The 20,043-nt window shown below is 43.1% G+C and overlaps 1 protein-coding gene across 2 annotated transcripts in view; it reads left to right on the plus strand.

Moving 5' to 3' along the window:
* LOC139373813 (DENN/MADD domain containing 3a) overlaps positions 1 to 19,661 on the plus strand; it is a 40,358-nt gene extending 20,697 nt beyond the window's left edge. Inside the window, exons 17-24 of one of the 2 annotated variants that reach the window (XM_071114831.1) lie at positions 9,799 to 9,928; positions 10,120 to 10,227; positions 15,449 to 15,591; positions 16,142 to 16,302; positions 16,636 to 16,775; positions 17,181 to 17,299; positions 17,610 to 17,747; positions 18,909 to 19,661. In XM_071114831.1, coding sequence (XP_070970932.1) covers positions 9,799 to 9,928; positions 10,120 to 10,227; positions 15,449 to 15,591; positions 16,142 to 16,302; positions 16,636 to 16,775; positions 17,181 to 17,299; positions 17,610 to 17,747; positions 18,909 to 19,103 — 1,134 coding nt within the window. In that variant the 3' untranslated portion in view covers positions 19,104 to 19,661. The remainder of the gene's footprint in view (positions 1 to 9,798; positions 9,929 to 10,119; positions 10,228 to 15,448; positions 15,592 to 16,141; positions 16,303 to 16,635; positions 16,776 to 17,180; positions 17,300 to 17,609; positions 17,748 to 18,908) is intronic. The other variant, XM_071114832.1, reaches the window with a different exon arrangement.
* Positions 19,662 to 20,043: the final 382 nt, after the last annotated feature.

Genomic DNA, 20,043 nt, shown 5'->3' on the forward strand with positions numbered 1-20,043 from the left:
ACTGATGTAGGGAGAGGTGGGCCAACAGTGGTAGAGCAGTCACAAGCACCTGTTTCTGAGGAACAAGTTGTCCGTGTTGAGGGTACGGAGTTCCAACTTGTACCAGAGGGGAACTTAGCGTCTGATATGCAGCAGAAAAATATTGTTGTAGAAGGTAAGGACAGATCTGGGGAGCCATTTCCTCAGACTGGTGAAGAGATGCCCAGTACGAGTGATGTGGAGCTAAGTCTCCCAGGTAGTGGAGGAGATGCCCAGTACGAGTGATGGGGTACAGGAGGGGGTTCATGTGGAGCTAGTCTCCCAGGTAGTGGAGGAGATGCCCAGTACGAGTGATGGGGTACAGGAGGGGGTTCATGTGGAGCTAGTCTCCCAGGTAGTGGAGGAGATGCCCAGTACGAGTGATGGGGTACAGGAGGGGGTTCATGTGGAGCTAGTCTCCCAGGTAGTGGAGGAGATGCCCAGTACGAGTGATGGGGTACAGGCGGGGAGTGTTGAGAGGGATGTGGTAGAAGGGAGTCAGGGGTCTGTGGCCTCAGTTGAGGAGGATCAGGAGAACTATATGGATTTCTCTCTTGATATGATAGCAGCTGATGTTACAACACAAACAGACGGTCTGCCTTCGTCTCCCCGGTGGGAAGGTGACCACGGATGACAGTGAAATGTGCCAACATGCCGTGGATTTCTACTCTGCCCTCTATAAGGCGGAGGATTGTGATTCTCTGTGTACTGAACAGTTGTTACATGGAATCGATGATAAATTAACAGGCACCGCATTGATTATTTGCAACGCAGGAGAAGCTAGTTAAACTAGTAATATCATCAACCATGTGTAGTTAACTAGTGATTATGTTAAGATGGATTGTTTTTTATAAGATATGTTTAATGCTAGCTAGCAACTTACCTTGGCTCCTTGCTGCACTCACGTAACAGGTGGTCAGTCTGCCACGCAATCTCTTTGTGGAGTGCAATGTAATCGGCCATAACCGGCGTCCAAAAATACTGATTACCGATTATGAAAACTTGAAATCGGCCCCAACTAATCGGCCATGCCGATTTAATCGGTCGACCTCTAATGAATATATAGATCCGTTGGGTTGTTTTAAAGGTTTGTCTCACTATCACTAAGCACGTATAGGGGTGGTGGGATCTTTGAGGTTGTTTCTCTCGAGGGAGGAACCAGCGGGATGGGCTGGTTGTAATGGTTTGAAAAACTTGGTCGGCGGCATGGGATGAAGATTCCTGCTGTAACAGGTTGTTCGGTGGAAGAATGTAGTTGAGCAGTGGGCGCTATCATTGGGTATAATAGCATAAAATCAGCCTCAAGGATGAATAGCGCTGTAGTAATATTCTTAGATTCTATTGAAAAGGTGAATACGATAGTTGAGTGGTGTGTTGCGGGAGACAAACGTTGGTATTTCCTCTTGTGAATCCGGCGAAGAAAGTTCTACTTTCTAATGTGCCCCCCCCCTTTTGTTAGAGATGAAGTGTTGGAGTGAGAGTTATCTCATCATGGTCAACCTGTATCTACAATTAAAAAAGGTTATTTTTGGATGCAAATCAACTTTGCTGAAACATGTCGTCTCTCGTAGGAGACGAGTTCACATTATTTTAAAGAAGGATACTGACCAACTGAATTTAGAGTTCAGTTTCAAGATGGATGGGTTTGATTATGTGTTCTACACTTTTACTGAATCAATGAAATGCTTTGGGTGTGGAAGAGAGGGGTATTTGGTGCGCAATTGTCCAGAGAATGAGCGTGCAGAGCCTGGTAGCAGCTACAACACCAATGAGAAGGGATGAACAGGCTAAGGGTTCAGGAGAAGGGAGAAAGTTTTATTTATTTCACCTTCATTTAACCAGGGAGGCCAGTTGAGAACACCTTCATTTAACCAGGTAGGCCAGTTGAGAACACCTTTATTTAACCAGGTAGGCCAGTTGAGAACACCTTCATTTAACCAGGGAGGCCAGTTGAGAACACCTTCATTTAACCAGGGAGGCCAGTTGAGAACACCTTTATTTAACCAGGTAGGCCAGTTGAGAACACCTTCATTTAACCAGGTAGGCCAGTTGAGAACACCTTCATTTAACCAGGGAGGCCAGTTGAGAACACCTTCATTTAACCAGGGAGGCCATTTGAGAACACCTTCATTTAACCAGGGAGGCCAGTTGAGAACACCTTCATTTAACCAGGGAGGCCAGTTGAGAACACCTTCATTTAACCAGGTAGGCCAGTTGAGAACACCTTCATTTAACCAGGTAGGCCAGTTAGACAGTTAAGAACAAGTTCTCATTTACAACTGCGACCTGACCAAGATAAAGCAAAGCAGTGTGACTTAAACAACAGAGTTACACATGGAATAAACAAGAGTACAGTCAATAACACAATAGAAAATCTGTATACAGTGTGTGCAAATGAAGTAAGGAGGTAAGGCAATAAATAGGCCATAGTGGCAAAGTAATTCAAATTTAGCAATTAACACTGGAGTGATAGATGATGATGTGCAAGTAGAAATACTGGTGTGCAAAAGAGCAGAAAAAACAAATATGGGGATGAGGTAGGTAGTTGGTTGGCTGGATGGGCTATTTAGAGATGGGCTGTGAACAGCTGCAGCGAATCGGTGAGCTGCTCTGACTGCCGATGCTTGAAGTTAGTGAGGGAGAAATAAGTCTCCAACTTCAGTGATTTTTGCAATTCGTTCCAGTCATTGGCAGCAGAGAACTGGAAGGAAAGGTGGCCAAAGGAGGTGTTGGCTTTGGGGATGACCAGTTAAATATACCTGCTGGAGCGCGTGCTACAGGTGGGTGTTGCTATGGTGACCAGTGAGCCGAGATAAGGCAGAGCTTCACCTAGTAAAGACTTATAGATGACCTATAGATGTGGTGGGATAAATAGGAAAGGAGAGCAATGTTGTAGTCGAGCAGGGAAAAGAGCAGTGAGGCAGTAGGTGAGACTGTGATGGAGGTAACTGGGGATGCTGGAGAATGAAACAATGGAAAATGAAGCTGCTGTTTTCAAAGTACCGAGGAGTAAGAGGAAGAATTTAAGGGGTGATGAAGGTTCTAATTCTAACAGGAAGGTAGAGTTTGATAAATCAGTTGAGGATAAACAGGTTGTAGAGATGGAGTTTTCTTCTGGGGATGATAGTGAGAGTGAGGCCTCTGATGCGTCACAACAAAAAAGCGAGAGAATTGAGGAGGTATGGGATTGGAAGGGTACATCAATTTCTGAATTTGACAAAAGAGAAGAAATATATACAGGATTATAATGTAACAGATTTTTTTCATGGAAGTGAATTGTTTATTGAATCAAAGTTTCTGATATTAAAAATAACAAGTGGAGGTTTGACAAGCCCAGAAATCTCTAGACTGAAGAAAGTGGTTACGAGAATGACAAGTGAGGTAAACTCTAAAGAAAATGGAAGAGTTCAGTCCCAGTCTCAACTCTGTAAAGAGATGTGTTTTCTGTTTCTTACTCTACTTTTTTTCCAGCCATGAGCAGTTTGAAGATTTCTTCTTTAAACGTAAATGGGGCGAGAGACGGGGGAGGCGGGGGAGAGCCGTAGTGTATGAGTTAATAAAGGGAAAGGGAAGTGACAAGTTTTCTACAAGAAACGCACAGTAGTATGGAAAATTAAGTTATGTGACAACAGGAGTGAGGGGGGGGGGGGGCAGTGGTGTGTAGTCATGAAAACTAAAAAAGTGGGGTTGTGGCCATCCTGTTCTCAAAAGGTTTTTTGCCTTTGTCATATGAGGTTGAAGAGGTAGTTGAGGGGAGGTTGTTAAAAGTTACAAAGAGATATGAAAACTTAATGTGTTTTAATAAATGTATATGCTCTAGTAGTGGCAGTTGAGAGGGTATGTTTTTTAGAGACATTATCAAATACCATTGAGAAATGTAACACGGAGGATTATTTATTTCTTGCTGGGCATTTTAACTGTACAGTCAGTGATTTTAGATAGAAATCACAAAGCACCTCATAGTTCATGTGTTACAATAAAGTGTTTTTAAAAAGTCCTTGAGGCTATGTGATATTTGGCAGAGTCAAAATGGAGGCACGAGACCGTATATATGGGCTAATGTGAGAGGGAACACCATCTCTCTGGCCAGGTTGGTTAGGTTTTATTGTTTTGAGCATCGATCTCAGGTCTGTAAATCAAGTGTGATAACCCCAGTGGGACTTTCTGATCATTGTTTAGTAACAGAGGTGGTGGACATTAACACTGTAAAACCCCAGTGTTCTGATCATTGTTTAGTAACAGAGGTGGTGGACATTAACACTGTAAAACCCCAGTGTTCTGATCATTGTTTAGTAACAGAGGTGGTGGACATTAACGCTGTAAAACCCACAAGTACACACTTGCATTTTAATATAACTTTTTTGAGTGATGCTCACTTTAGGAGATGTTTTAGTTTTTTCTCGGAGAGGTGGCGGTCTGAAAAGGACAGTGTTGTATCTCTTCAACAGTGGTGGGATGTAGGGAAAATCCAGATTCAGCAATTCTGTAATCAATAGACAATGAATGTCACCAGAGATATCACCAGATCAATGAACGCCCCAGAGTCTGAAATAGTGGAACTCCTGACGTTAGTTGAGACCACAGGAGATCGAGGCCATATTCGGGCACTGAAAAAAGCCGCATTGGCAGACCTGCTGGATATCAGAGCACAGGGGGCATTGGTGAGAAGTAAGTTCCAGGGAATCTCTGAAATGGATGCCTCATCCAAATTTTTCTTTGGTTTAGAGAAAAAGAATGGACAAAGAAGAATTACTCATTGCCTCAAATCAGCTGTTGGACAGGAGCTCACTATCCCAAGTGAAATTAGAAAGAGGGCAGTAGAGTTCTATGCTGAGCTCTACAGGTGTGAGTATAAAGAGGTGACACAGCAGTTACTTGATGGGCTCCCATAGGTGGCTGCAGAAGCTCAGGTTGAACTAGAGCAACCATTGTCTTTGCAGAAGCTCAGGTTGAACTAGAGCAACCATTGTCTTTGCAGAAGCTCAGGTTGAACTAGAGCAACCATTGTCTTTGCAGAAGCTCAGGTTGAACTAGAGCAACCATTGTCTTTGCAGAAGCTCAGGTTGAACTAGAGCAACCAATGTCTTTGCAGAAGCTCAGGTTGAACTAGAGCAACCATTGTCTTTGCAGAAGCTCAGGTTGAACTAGAGCAACCATTGTCTTTGCAGAAGCTCAGGTTGAACTAGAGCAACCATTGTCTTTGCAGAAGCTCAGGTTGAACAAGAGCAATCATTGATTTTGCAGGAGCTATACACTGCATGGAAAGAGGAAGGGCATTGATGGGCTTCCTGTTGACTTTTTAAAGTATGTTTGGGCTATGTTGGGATTGGCTAGCAGTAGTTAACGATAGTTTGACCGGAGGGTTACTACTGATAAGCTGCAGAAGGGCTGTCCTCACCCTACTGCCAAAAAACTGGAGGCCGGTGGCCTTAATGTGCACTGATTTATAAGATCCTGTCCAAGGCTTTGTCCAACAGGCTGAGGGAGGTGATGGGGCAAATCATACACATGGACCAGTCCTACTGTGTTCCCGACAGGCAGATAGGGGATAACATTTCCCGGATTCTGGACTTTTTGGACGTCTCTAGGGCTTTTGGGTTGGATGCTGGTCTAATTTCAATTGATCAGGAAAAGGCATTTGACAGAGTTGAACATCAATACCTATGGTGCACTTTTGAGGCTTTTGGTTTCAGCTCTGTTTTTATTGCCATGATCAGGGTGATATATGGTGACAGTGAAAGTGTATTGATAGTTAACGGTGGCTTGAGTGCTCCTTTTAAGGTGTGTAGAGGAATTAGGCAGGGGTGTTCATTGTCTGGAATGTTGTATGTCATTGCTATAGAGCCACGACTAAATAGAAGTCACATTGAAGGGGTGTTCCTTTCAGAGGATATTCCTCCTATTCGTCTCTCAGCATATGCTGATGGTGTAGTTATTTTGGTGAAAAATCAAGCGGATGTGGATAGTTTGACTCTGTCAATCACCGTATTCTTATCGGCAGACTCAACAGCCTTGGTTTCTCAAATGACTGCCTTTCCTGGATCACCAACTACTTATCAGATAGAGTTCAGTGTGTCAAATCGGTGTGCCTGTGGTCCGGACCTCTGGAAGTCTCTATGGGGGTACCACAGGGTTCAATTCTCGGGCTGACCCTTTTCTCTGTGTATATCAATGTTGCTCTTGCTGCGGGTGATTCCTTGATCCACCTATACGCAGACGACACCATTCTGTATACATCTGGCCCTTCTTTGGACACTGTGTTAACAAACCTCCAAATGAGCTTCAAGGCCATATAACACTCCTTCCGTGGCCTCCAACTGCTCTTAAATGCTAGTAAAACTAAATGCATGCTCTTCAACAGGGTGCTGCCTGCACCCGCCTGCTCGGCTAGCATCACTACTCTGGACGGTTCTGACTTATGTGGACAACTACAACAATATGTGGACAACTACAAATACCTAAGTGTTTGGCTAGACTGTAAACTCTCTTTCCAGACTCAAATTAAGCATCTCTAGTCCAAAATTAAATCTAGAATCAGCTTCCTATTTTGCAACAAAGCCTCCACTCACGTTGCCAAACATACCCTCGTTAAACTGACTATCCTACCGATTCTTGACTTCGGCGATGTCATTTACAAAATAGCCTCCAACACTCTACTCAGCAAACTGGATGCAGTCTATCACAGTGCCATCCATTTTGTCACCAAAGCCCCATGTACCACCCACCACTGCGAACCTGTATGCTCTCGTTGAATGGCCCTCGCTACATATTTGTCGCCAGACCCACTGGCTCCAGGTCATCTATAAGTCTTTGCTTAGTAAAGCTCCGCCTTATCTTGCGTCACTGGTCACCATAGCAGCACCCGCCCATAGCACGTGCTCCAGCAGGTATATCTCACTGGTCATCCCCAAAAGCCAACACCTCCTTTGGCCGCCTTTCCTTCCAGTTCTCTGCTGCCAATGACTGGAATGAATTTAAAAAATCGCTGAAGTTGGAGGCTAATTTCTCCCTCACTAACTTTAAGCATCGGCAGTCAGAGCAGCTCACCGATCGCTGCAGCTGTTCACAGCTCATCTGTAAATAGCCCATCCAACTACCTACCTCATCACCATATTGTTTTTATTTACTTTTTTTGCTCTTTTGCACACCAGTATTTCTACTTGCACATCATCATCTGCACATCTATCACTCCAGTGTTAATTTGCTAAATTGTAATTACTTTGCTACTATTGGCCTATTTATTTCCTTACCTCCTTACTCCATTTGCACACAATGTATATAGATTTTCTATTGTTTTTGACTGTACTTTTGTTTATTCCATGTGTAACTCTGTTTTTTGTTGCACTGCTTTGCTTTATCTTGGCCAGGTTGCAGTTGTAAATGAGAACTTGTTCTCAACTGGCCTACCTGGTTAAACAAAGGTGAAATGTAAAATATTAAAATAAATAGGTTTCAGGGAATCTCCTCCTAAAGGTAAATTGGGAAAAATGTGTGCTTTACAGATTGGGAAATGGTCTGGAGGGATCATGGCTTTGCCAGGGGGGCTGGAATAGTGTAAGGGAGGTTTCAAGTATTTTGGTAGTGTACCAAGGGGATGAGGGGACAATGGAACAAATTGTAATGGGTGAGTTGAAATGGTGGAAGGGAGGATGAGATGACAGTGGTTGTTAATAATGTGGTTGGGGGATAAATATCATTGGGTTCTACAAAGTGTATTGTATTTGTCAAAAGCGTTTTTTGTACATCTTGTTAGTAGGGCTGCTGCTTTCCAGATTATTCAAAGGTTGCTTTATGGACTGGAAAATGTGGTTTGGAGAGGGGTGGCAGGTCTGGTATTACAGGCAGGGTAGGGGGATTAAGTTTAAAGAAGGCTTTATTTTTTGGTACTGTATATGTGTGTCAAGGTTTTAAATTAAGATACATTGAAAAATAGAAAAGACACTCCTTGGAGGGTGAAACTGGACCTTGATGACAAGGTAAAGCCCGCATGGAGAGAACTGTACAAGCCACCGGTACTACAGGGTACTGGTGAAATATAATGGAGGGTGTTGCATGGCATCATTGGAGGGTGTTGCATGGCATCATTGGAGGGTGTTGCATGGCATCATTGGAGGGTGTTGCATGGCATCATTGGAGGGTGTTGCATGGCATCATTGGAGGGTGTTGCGTGGCATCATTGGAGGGTGTTGCGTGGCATCATTGGAGGGTGTTGCGTGGCATCATTGGAGGGTGTTGCGTGGCATCATTGGAGGGTGTTGCGTGGCATCATTGGAGGGTGTTGCGTGGCATCATTGGAGGGTGTTGCGTGGCATCATTGGAGGGTGTTGCGTGGCATCATTGGAGGGTGTTGCGTGGCATCATTGGAGGGTGTTGCGTGGCATCATTGGAGGGTGTTGCGTGGCATCATTGGAGGGTGTTGCGTGGCATCATTGGAGGGTGTTGCGTGGCATCATTGGAGGGTGTTGCGTGGCATCATTGGAGGGTGTTGCGTGGCATCATTGGAGGGTGTTGCGTGGCATCATTGCAGTTCATGCTTTTGTATCTGTCATTAATTCAGATGTTGGAGATTATGTCCCTTTTGTAACATAAGAGAAACCATTTTTAACTGTTTTATGGAGTGTGAGAGGATAAAACCTCTCTTTGAAATACTTGACTCTTTGTTTACAGCGGTAGGGGAGATTTTCAATAACACTGTTTTTATTTTGGGGTTTCAATATAGTAAGCAACAGAAAAGAAAATGTCAATTGTTAAATGTTATTTTGGAGCAAGCTAAGATGTCAATTTTTCTGAGTAGGAAACATAAAATAGACACAGGATATGGGCAGGATGTAAGATGTGGTTTTAAAGGATTTTGAATTCTTGTTCTTCTCTGCTGTAAAAGATCTCCCGTTGTTTGAGGAGAAGTGGGCTTATGAAGAAGCGGTATGTTTTGAGGAGAAGTGGGCTTATGAAGGAGCGGTATGTTTTGAGGAGAAGTGGGCTTATGAAGGAGCGGTATGTTTTGTGGAGAAGGGGAAACAATTTTTTGTTGATGAAGAAGTTGAATGTAGTTTTTTTTATTTTAAATTTATTTGTTTGTTTTTTAAATACTTTTATAAAAACTCCCTCTCTCTGTCACTCTCTGTCTCTCTCTCTCTCTCTCGCTTTCACTCTCTCGCTTTCTCTCTCTCGCTTTCTCTCTCTCACTTTCTCTCTCTCTTTCTCTCTCTCTTTGTCTCTCTCTCTTTGTCTCTGTGTGTCTCTCTCTCTCTGTCTCTCTCTCTCTCTTTGTCTCTCTCTCTCTCTCTTTGTCTCTCTCTCTTTGTCTCTCTCTCTCTCTTTGTCTCTCTCTCTCTTTGTCTCTCTCTCTCTTTGTCTCTCTCTCTCTCTTTCTCTCTCTTTGTCTGTCTCTCTCTCTCTTTGTCTGTCTCTCTCTCTCTTTGTCTGTCTCTCTCTCTCGCTTTGTCTCTCTCTCTCTCGCTTTGTCTCTGTCTCTCTCTCTCTCGCTTTGTCTCTCTCTCTCTCGCTTTGTCTCTCTCTCTCTCGCTTTGTCTCTCTCTCTGTCTCTCTCTCTCTGTCTCTCTCTCTCTCTCTCTCTCTCTTTGTCTCTCTCTCGCTTTCTCTCTCTCTCTCGCTTTGTCTCTCTCTCTCTCGCTTTCTCTCTCTCGCTTTCTCTCTCTTTGTCTCTCTCTCTCGCTTTGTCTCTCTCTCTCTTTGTGTCTCTCTCTCTTTTTCTGTCTCTCTCTCTTTGTCTCTGTGTGTGTATCTCTCTCTTTGTCTCTGTCTCTTTGTCTCTGTCAGGACCCCCAGTATATGCAGCAGGCTCTGACCAATGCCCTGTTGATGGATGCAGTGGTTGGCTGTCTGCAGTCACAAAAGGCCATTTTTGCAGCAACCAAGTTAGCACACTTTGACAGAATGAAACTGGAAGGTATGCCAAAGTTCTTTTAGCATGACTAAAAGAAACTTGGTAAAAAAAAAAAAGTTTTTAAATATACCAAAATCTATGCAGAAGGTTATTGAAATGATTAGCAGAAAGTGCATGTTCATAACATCTTTTTGCTTCTCAGGAGATGTTCAATTCAACGTTTGACCTCTGACTTGTCTGTCCATCCTGAGCAGTGCCAATGATGGTTCCCAAAACCACGTCAGAGACCCTGAAACACAAGATCAACCCGTCTCTGGACCGGACTAGCCCCCAGGCGGTAGATGTTCTGCTCTACACCCCAGGTAAACCCTTAAGGCTCACTGTCAGCCTCAAAGGAAGGTGACCGTCATGACGTGGAGTTTCAAAGTAGAGCTGACATCAGACACCATTCAGTTCCTGTTCAACAAACTGGTAGCACTACATATCTGTAGTATGATTTCCCAGTACTATAAACACCCTGCAGTATTCTCGGTAGATCAAGTAGGTGCTGCCGGTATTTCCTATTCAACCCCACTAAAATGTTCACTCTCCCCAGTCTAGGACATCCCACGTACCTTCAGACACTCAGATCATGACTGTCATGGTAGTACACCTCAAATATGTGTTCTGTAGTCAAGGCATTGCGTGACAACAACACACAAGACTCATGTTGCCCGTGTCCTAGTAACATATGTCACATTCCAGACCTGGGTTCAAATACTATCTGAAATCTTTCAAATACTTTGTGCGTTTGCTTTCATCTGCCTGAAGTGTCAGGTGGGCGGGGTTTGAACTTGTGGGACTTTTCTACTGGTTCCATTGGAACAGGAAAGCTCAATCAAGCACAGCTAAAGCATTTTAAATTATTTCAAGTAGTATTTGAACCCAGGTCTGTCACAGTGCTGCATTCCGCTGCTGCTAGGACAGTGATGGTGTCAGTGTGGCGTTACAGGAGGAGACTTGGCCAGAGGTGCTTTTGGTTCCAGAGATTTTTTTTACTGCCTCTTAAACAAGTAATGAGGCACCGATTTTTCCCAACGCATCACCACCAACCACTTCCTGTTGTGTTCCTCAGTTTCATCCTTAGTTTCATGCGCTGATTACTGGTGGTAGGGTCATACAGTAGGCACAATAGAATCACTGAAATTGTTCTTCCTACTCAAACCACAAACATTTATATTATATTACACAGACTTGTATTACACAATTTGACATCTGAAACTTATGTTTCAAACATCAATCGTTTGAATCAGCATTGTTTTTTTTCTCAGGCTCAATAGTACGTCTCACAACGTGTTGTTTTGACTAGGGCAGATAAGAAACAGACCCTAGTCTGCAAGGATCCTCCCAACACCTAAACTAAAAGGAGCCTCAAAACCTAGTGACATCAGGGAACACAATATCCCTCCTCCTTCCCCTGGTCCTCTCACAGACAGTGGTCCTCCTCCTTCCCCTGGTCCTCTCACAGACAGTGGTCCTCCTCCTTCCCCTGGTCCTCTCACAGACAGTGGTCCTCCTCCTTCCCCTGGTCCTCTCACAGACAGTGGTCCTCCTCCTTCCCCTGGTCCTCTCACAGACAGTGGTCCTCCTCCTCCCCCTGGTCCTCTCACAGACAGTGGTCCTCCTCCTTCCCCTGGTCCTCTCACAGACAGTGGTCCTCCTCCTTCCCCTGGTCCTCTCACAGACAGTGGTCCTCCTCCTCCCCCTGGTCCTCTCACAGACAGTGGTCCTCCTCCTTCCCCTGGTCCTCTCACAGACAGTGGTCCTCCTCCTTCCCCTGGTCCTCTCACAGACAGTGGTCCTCCTCCTTCCCCTGGTTCTCTCACAGACAGTGGTCCTCCTCCTTCCCCTGGTCCTCTCACAGACAGTGGTCCTCCTCCTTCCCCTGGTCCTCTCACAGACAGTGGTCCTCCTCCTTCCCCTGGTCCTCTCACAGACAGTGGTGTGTTTTTCTAGGCCTATCCTGCTGATTATTATGATTCCCGCTGATCTGTATCCAATTAGAAGGTGGCATGGTCGTGGCCACGGTATAAGCTGTGGAGATGACCGTCTAGGCATTAGTAACAGTGCTGCTTCAGCACAGAGCACCATTGAAGTCCTAGCTCTCAGGGTCTAAATGTAGGTCACTAATATGGACAGTGTCCATATTCCTTCCTCCTTTCCGTTCTGTTCATCACTCCTCCCCATGAAAGGGAGGATGTGACACAGGATGTGACATCTTTTTTATTTTTCCTATTATGATTTATAAAAAGGATTGTTATTGTTACGCCATCAGAGGAAATAGAACAGTTTGTGATTGTATTTGAACATCTGATTGCTGTCTTACTAGATCATGAATGATATCTGACAGAAGTTCCATATGCGTGACATTATGTGTAACTGTCAATGTTTACACTTTGTGTGTGTGTGTGTGTGTGTGTGTGTGTGTGTGTGTGAGAGAGATTTTGACTGAATGTTTACCCTTCGTGTGTGTGTGTGTGTGTGTGTGTGTGTGTGTATGAAAGAGAGATGTTGACTATGAATGTTTACTCTTCGTCTGTGTGTGTGTGTGTGTGAGAGAGATACAGTGCCTTGCGAAAGTATTCGGCCCCCTTGAACTTTGCGACCTTTTGCCACATTTCAGGCTTCAAACATAAAGATATAAAACTGTATTTGTTTGTGAAGAATCAACAACAAGTGGTACACAATCATGAAGTGGAACAACATTTATTGGATATTTCAAACTTTTTTAACAAATCAAAAACTGAAAAATTGGGCGTGCAAAATTATTCAGCCCCTTTACTTTCAGTGCAGCAAACTCTCTCCAGAAGTTCAGTGAGGATCTCTGAATGATCCAATGTTGACCTAAATGACTAATGATGATAAATACAATCCACCTGTGTGTAATCAAGTCTCCGTATAAATGCACCTGCACTGTGATAGTCTCAGAGGTCCGTTAAAAGCGCAGAGAGCATCATGAAGAACAAGGAACACACCAGGCAGGTCCGAGATACTGTTGTGAAGAAGTTTAAAGCCGGATTTGGATACAAAAATATTTCCCAAGCTTTAAACATCCCAAGGAGCACTGTGCAAGCGATAATATTGAAATGGAAGGAGTATCAGACCACTGCAAATCTACCAAGACCTGGCCGTCCCTCTAAACTTTCAGCTCATACAAGGAGAAGACTGATCAGAGATGCAGCCAAGAGGCCCATGATCACTCTGGATGAACTGCAGAGATCTACAGCTGAGGTGGGAGACTCTGTCCATAGGACAACAATCAGTCGTATATTGCACAAATCTGGCCTTTATGGAAGACTGGCAAGAAGAAAGCCATTTCTTAAAGATATCCATAAAAAGTGTTGTTTAAAGTTTGCCACAAGCCACCTGGGAGACACACCAAACATGTGGAAGAAGGTGCTCTGGTCAGATGAAACCAAAATTGAACTTTTTGGCAACAATGCAAAACGTTATGTTTGGCGTAAAAGCAACACAGCTGAACACACCATCCCCACTGTCAAACATGGTGGTGGCAGCATCATGGTTTGGGCCTGCTTTTCTTCAGCAGGGACAGGGAAGATGGTTAAAATTGATGGGAAGATGGATGGAGCCAAATACAGGACCATTCTGGAAGAAAACCTGATGAAGTCTGCAAAAGACCTGAGACTGGGACGGAGATTTGTCTTCCAACAAGACAATGATCCCAAACATAAAGCAAAATCTACAATGGAATGGTTCAAAAATAAACATATCCAGGTGTTAGAATGGCCAAGTCAAAGTCCAGACCTGAATCCAATCGAGAATCTGTGGAAAGAACTGAAAACTGCTGTTCACAAATGCTCTCCATCCAACCTCACTGAGCTCGAGCTGTTTTGCAAGGAGGAATGGGAAAAAATGTCAGTCTCTCGATGTGCAAAACTGATAGAGACATACCCCAAGCGACTTACAGCTGTAATCGCAGCAAAAGGTGGCGCTACAAAGTATTAACTTAAGGGGGCTGAATAATTTTGCACGCCCAATTTTTCAGTTTTTGATTTGTTAAAAAAGTTTGAAATATCCAATAAATGTCGTTCCACTTCATGATTGTGTCCCACTTGTTGTTGATTCTTCACAAAAAAATACAGTTTTATATCTTTATGTTTGAAGCCTGAAATGTGGCAAAAGGTCTCAAAGTTCAAGGGGGCCGAATACTTTCGCAAGGCACTGTATATATTCAGCCTGGCTCATAACAAACTAGAAGATGTATTATAAATAGATATTTATTATAAAGAATAATCTATACCTTTCAGCTTCAGTCTTCATCAGGGTGTTGCTTACGTACAGTTACTATCTAGTCAAACCATGATGTCCTTACTGTATGAGTTGGATCTAATTGATTTGTTCAGTATGAGAGAGATTCTGCTTGATTTGTTCAGTATGAGAGAGATTCTGCTTGACTTGTTCAGTATGAGAGAGATTCTGCTTGATTTGTTCAGTATGAGAGATATTCTGCTTGATTTGTTCAGTATGAGAGATATTCTGCTTGATTTGTTCAGTATGAGAGATATTCTGCTTGATTTGTTCAGTATGAGAGATATTCTGCTTGATTTGTTCAGTATGAGAGAGATTCTGCTTGATTTGTTCAGTATGAGAGATATTCTGCTTGATTTGTTCAGTATGAGAGAGATTCTGCTTGATTTGTTCAGTATGAGAGAGATTCTGCTTGATTTGTTCAGTATGAGAGAGATTCTGCTTGATTTGTTCAGTATGAGAGATATTCTGCTTGATTTGTTCAGTATGAGAGATGTTCTGCTTGATTTGTTCAGTATGAGAGATATTCTGCTTGATTTGTTCAGTATGGGAGATATTCTGCTTGATTTGTTCAATATGAGAGAGAGAATCTGCTTGATTTGTTCAGTATGAGAGAGATTCTGCTTGATTTGTTCAGTATGAGAGAGAGAATCTGCTTGATTTGTTCAGTATGAGAGAGATATTCTACTTGATTTGTTCAGTATGAGAGAGATATTCTGCTTGATTTGTTCAGTATGAGAGAGATTCTGCTTGATTTGTTCAGTATGAGAGATATTCTGCTTGATTTGTTCAGTATGAGAGATATTCTGCTTGATTTGTTCAATATTAGAGAGATATTCTGCTTGACTTGTTCAATATGAGAGAGATATTCTGCTTGATGTGTTCAATATGAGAGAGATATTCTGCTTGATGTGTTCAATATGAGAGAGATATTCTGCTTGATTTGTTCAGTATGAGAGAGATTCTGCTTGATTTGTTCAGTATGAGAGAGATTCTGCTTGATTTGTTCAGTATGAGAGAGAGATTCTGCTTGATTTGTTCAGTACGAGAGAGAGATTCTGCTTGATTTGTTCAGTACGAGAGAGAGATTCTGCTTGATTTGTTCAGTACGAGAGAGAGATTCTGCTTGATTTGTTCAGTACGAGAGAGAGATTCTACTTGATTTGTTCAATATGGGAGAGAGATTCTGCTTGTGGGACAATATAAATAAAATAAATAGAGAATGTGAATTCAAGCAATTTCAGCCTTCATCAAAATGTTTGTATACATTCTCAGGCCAGCTGGGCGTATCGTTCGATACCGAGGGTGATGGGAACCCCAAACTGTGGTGTGCCCTGAGCGACGGCAAGGTGGTGGTGTTTGATGCAGCCAGCTGGTCCATGCAACAAAGCCAACTTCAAGTAGGCTCTTCACGAGTGGTAAGGGTGTGGACGTGGAACAGGGATGTGACCGCTATTTTAAAAGAAAAGGAAAATTCAAAGGGAGAAGGACAATTATAGATGTATGAAGAAGCAGTAGTTATTCACTGACCACAGTTAGTCATCTTTCTGCTTTGACCCATTTGAACTATATTTAGTGTTTTTGTCCATTAAAATAACTCAAGGGATTCTGCTGCCCCCTGGTGGTGTCTGAAATTGAAAGCTTACGTTACCACACTTCCAAGTCTTGTGTTCTCTTGCTAATTGGAACAAATCTGAGAAAAGCCCGTGGTAATCAAGCTTGATTCCGTGGCTTAAAAAAGCTTCTGGAAAGCCTGTCTGTTTTTAAAAAAAAATTATAATTTAGCCGACACTCTTATCCAGAGCGACTTACAGTAGTGAGTGCAGACATTTCCATATTGGTCGCCTGTCGAAAACAAACCCACAACCCAGGCATTGCAAGCGCCATGCTCTACCTACTGAGCTACATGGGTTATACATCATAATGGTTAATATCTTCCCAATGTTATTTTATGTTGTTTTTTTTCAGAACTGCATGCTGGGAGTGGACCGGCAGCAGGTGTGGATTGGCTCTCAGGATTCCGTCATTTACATAATCAGCACCCGCAGCATGTCCTGTAACAAGCAGCTGACGGACCACCGCAGTGAGGTCACAGGGTTGGCCCTAGGGGAGCGCAGCGAGAAATACAGGTGAGGTGTGACACTGACATGCATCAAACATACAGCTACTACTGGCATCACAGCCATTGAGAGAGCCTTATTTTTAGGAGCCTATGCTAAAGCCATCAATGAGCAGTCCCAGCTCTAAGTACAATCGAAGACATCCTTTATTTATACCTGGGCTGTGTTCATTAGGCACCAAACAGAAGGAAATGGACTGAAACACAGAGCAACAATCTGAATTTGTATAAGAAATGCTCCTTGTTTTGCTCCTGTGTGCCATCCTGAACATAGCCCTGCTGGTTCTGCTCTATGGTATCAGTAACGTTAGTCTTTACCTGTGTCATGTACTCCCTGTTGCAGCCCCAAGGTGGCGTACTCCTGCAGTGCGGAAGGTACAGTGATGACGTGGGACGTGTCCACACTGCAGGTGAGGAAACAGTTCAGGCTCTCCTGTGACCGTCTCCAGTCCGTTCAGCTCTGCAGTGGAACCCTATGGTGCTGTAAGTACACATAAAAACATTAAAAATTGTGTACATCAAATGATGAAAATTACTTCTGGCTATACTAGACTTAAGCAATAAGGCCCAAGGAGGTGTGGTATATGGCCAATATACCACGGCTAAGGGCTGTCCGGACGCACGACACAACGCAGAGTGCCTGGACACAGCCCTTAGTCATGGTATATTGGCCATATACCACAAATCCATGAGGTGCCTTATTGCTATTTGGTTACCAATGTAATTGGAGCAGTAAAAATAAATGTTTGTCATACCTGTGGTATACGGTCTGATATACCATGGCTGTCAGCCAATCAGCATTCAGGGCTCGAACCACCCAGTTTATAATACTGTATATGACAGATTGATTGTTATAATCGTGGTTGTTATTCCTCCTACGTCATTCAGGTGCCAGAGACTGCATTATGGAGGTGTGTAAAAACGGAACGTTGACTCGCAGGATCTCCCTTCCTGAACAGCTCCGTGGCTCCCCCACTGCCTTTAGCAGCTTCCTGCTCTACCAGGAGGTGACTCGTGGTTTATGTGTCTGTAGAAATGTAGAAATGAAACAAGCTGAGGCTAGTACTTTTCAGAACCTACCAGGCTGGATGAAATGTTGTTTTTGAAAGGCACTGACTTTGGACCAGAATGTTACCCGGGCTGGTGGAAATCGTGACCTGCTAGCCCGGCTGGCCAGTGTCATGTTTCATCCCTGCATGTATTGTATACATACTATGTCATATTTAATATATAGCCTACTGTGATCAGTGAGGTTTGTGCTACTTTGACATGGTATGGGGGTGATGAAGGAGTGCTGTTGTGTGCTATGTGTTTCAGAAGGAGCAGCTGTGGACGGCCTGTATAGACGTAGGGGAGCTGTGTGTGTGGCACCTCGCGGAGCTCACCAAGCCCTTCCAGAGGATCCAGTTGCCCGACTGTGCAGGTGTCACCTGCCTCATCAAGGTCAAAAACCAGGTGAGACTATCTGCAGACTGCATTGTAGACCGAAAATTACGATGCTTCTATTCTACTCTACTGTAGTTTTCATTAAAGGGCTTGAGTACTCTACTGTAGTTTCCATCACAGGGCTTGAGTACTCTACTGTAGTTTACATCACAGGGCTTGAGTACTCTACTGTAGTTTCCATTAAAGGGCTTGAGTACTCTACTGTAGTTTTCATTAAAGGGCTTGAGTACTCTACTGTAGTTTCCATTAAAGGGTTTGAGTACTCTACTGTAGTTTCCATTAAAGGGCTTGAGTACTCTACTGTAGTTTCCATTAAAGGGCTTGAGTACTCTACTGTAGTTTCCATTAAAGGGCTTGAGTACTCTACTGTAGTTTTCATAAAAGGGTTTGAGTACTCTACTGTAGTTTCCATTAAAGGGCTTGAGTACTCTACTGTAGTTTCCATTAAAGGGCTTGAGTACTCTACTGTAGTTTCCATTAAAGGGCTTGAGTACTCTACTGTAGTTTCCATTAAAGGGCTTGAGTACTCTACTGTAGTTTCCATTAAAGGGCTTGAGTACTCTACTGTAGTTTCCATTAAAGGGCTTGAGTACTCTACTGTAGTTTCCATCTTGATTAAGTTTCCATCACAGGGCTTGAGTACTCTACTGTAGTTTCCATCACAGGGCTAAAAGGGCTTGAGTACTCTACTGTAGTTTCCTTGAGTACTCTACTGTAGTTTCCATCACAGGGCTTGAGTACTCTGTACTGGGCTTGAGTACTCTACTGTAGTTTCCATTAAAAGTACTCTACTGTAGTTTTCTTGGGCTTGAGTACTCTACTGTAGTTTTCATTAAAGGGCTTGAGTACTCTACTGTAGTTTCCATTAAAGGGCTTGAGTACTCTACTGTAGTTTTCATAAAAGGGCTTGAGTACTCTACTGGACTACTAGATACACTACTTACAGTTCATACTGTATTTAGGTATTCTATTATGTGAAAGTATTCATTGGTCCAAATCAGCCTTGGTTCCCCTTCCTGCTTTTCAGCTTTAAAACAAATAATACACAATAGATCATTCATAGCACAATGCATTCTGACATGCTGTCCATTGTCAATTTAACATGTCTTATTAAAAACAGAGATGTGGTTTAATGACCAATAAGAGACATCTTTTACTCTGTCCTGTCAGATCTGGGTTGGCGGCCGGAGCTCGGGGAAGTCCAGGGGGAAGATCTACGTAGTGGATACGCAGCGACACACGGTGGAGAAGGAGCTGGTAGCTCACACAGACTGTGTCCAGGCACTGTGCTCCGCAGAGGACCGCTATGTGCTGAGTGGGGCGGCCCGCGAGGATGGGAAGATAGCCATCTGGAAAGTGGAGTAACTGGAGTGGAAATTCAATACTGCCCCCTGGTGCAGTATTGGGTTCAGAACAGGGTTGTGTTCATAAGGCACCAAACGGTAGAAAATGGACTGAAACAGAGAGCGGCTACATGGACCAATAAGAAACACTCGTTTTCTGTTGAAAAAGATTTTGCTACGTTGTGCTCTAATAACCCAGGTTATTGTGAACAGTTGGGAAATGGACTTGTTGTGATTTTAGACCGCCTGTGGATGGATGACTGACCCAAAGACAAAATAAGGGGTCTTCCTCATGATTGCATGGGTTTTTTTGCTCATTAGACTTACAACAACTGAAGTAATTTGTCCAACCTATAGTCAAATACCTTTTTGTTTGTGTTCAGCAGTGTTAACTGCTTATTTTAATGTTCACATCTAAGGGTGAGCCTTGTCTTTTTATATTGGAACTACAGTAGCATGACAAGTGACTATTTTACGTTTAATGTATATGTTTTTTTGTTGTTGTTGTATGTTTTAATACACAATACTACATTTTTGTATTGTTTACTGGTGTTATTAAACATGTATTATTAAAAATGTATGAATGAAGACTCAATTTATTTGGCTCTGCATGTAACATGACACAAACTATTTTCCAAACATTTCAATGAAAAAGTGAAATATTCACCGTAAATAGCAGTTTCATGTGTATTCTGTATATGATTTTGACACCAGGGGGCAGTATAACATATATATATATATATGTATATATATAACAGCTTTAAATTGACATCCCAGAGCTGTCGTCTGTAAACCCACGTCATGAGATTTAACTTCTTTGTATTGTACTGACTGAAACCAAGGACATTTAACATTATTTCTATATAGCAATTTGACTGTGATGCGAAGGCCAGGTGTTTTGGTATAATCTTGGGGATTATAACATTTTAACCCACTTGGCCCATATTCAATCAGATATAATA

The sequence above is a fragment of the Oncorhynchus clarkii genome, chromosome 18, assembly GCF_045791955.1.
Source record: "Oncorhynchus clarkii lewisi isolate Uvic-CL-2024 chromosome 18, UVic_Ocla_1.0, whole genome shotgun sequence".
Taxonomy (NCBI): domain Eukaryota; kingdom Metazoa; phylum Chordata; class Actinopteri; order Salmoniformes; family Salmonidae; genus Oncorhynchus; species Oncorhynchus clarkii.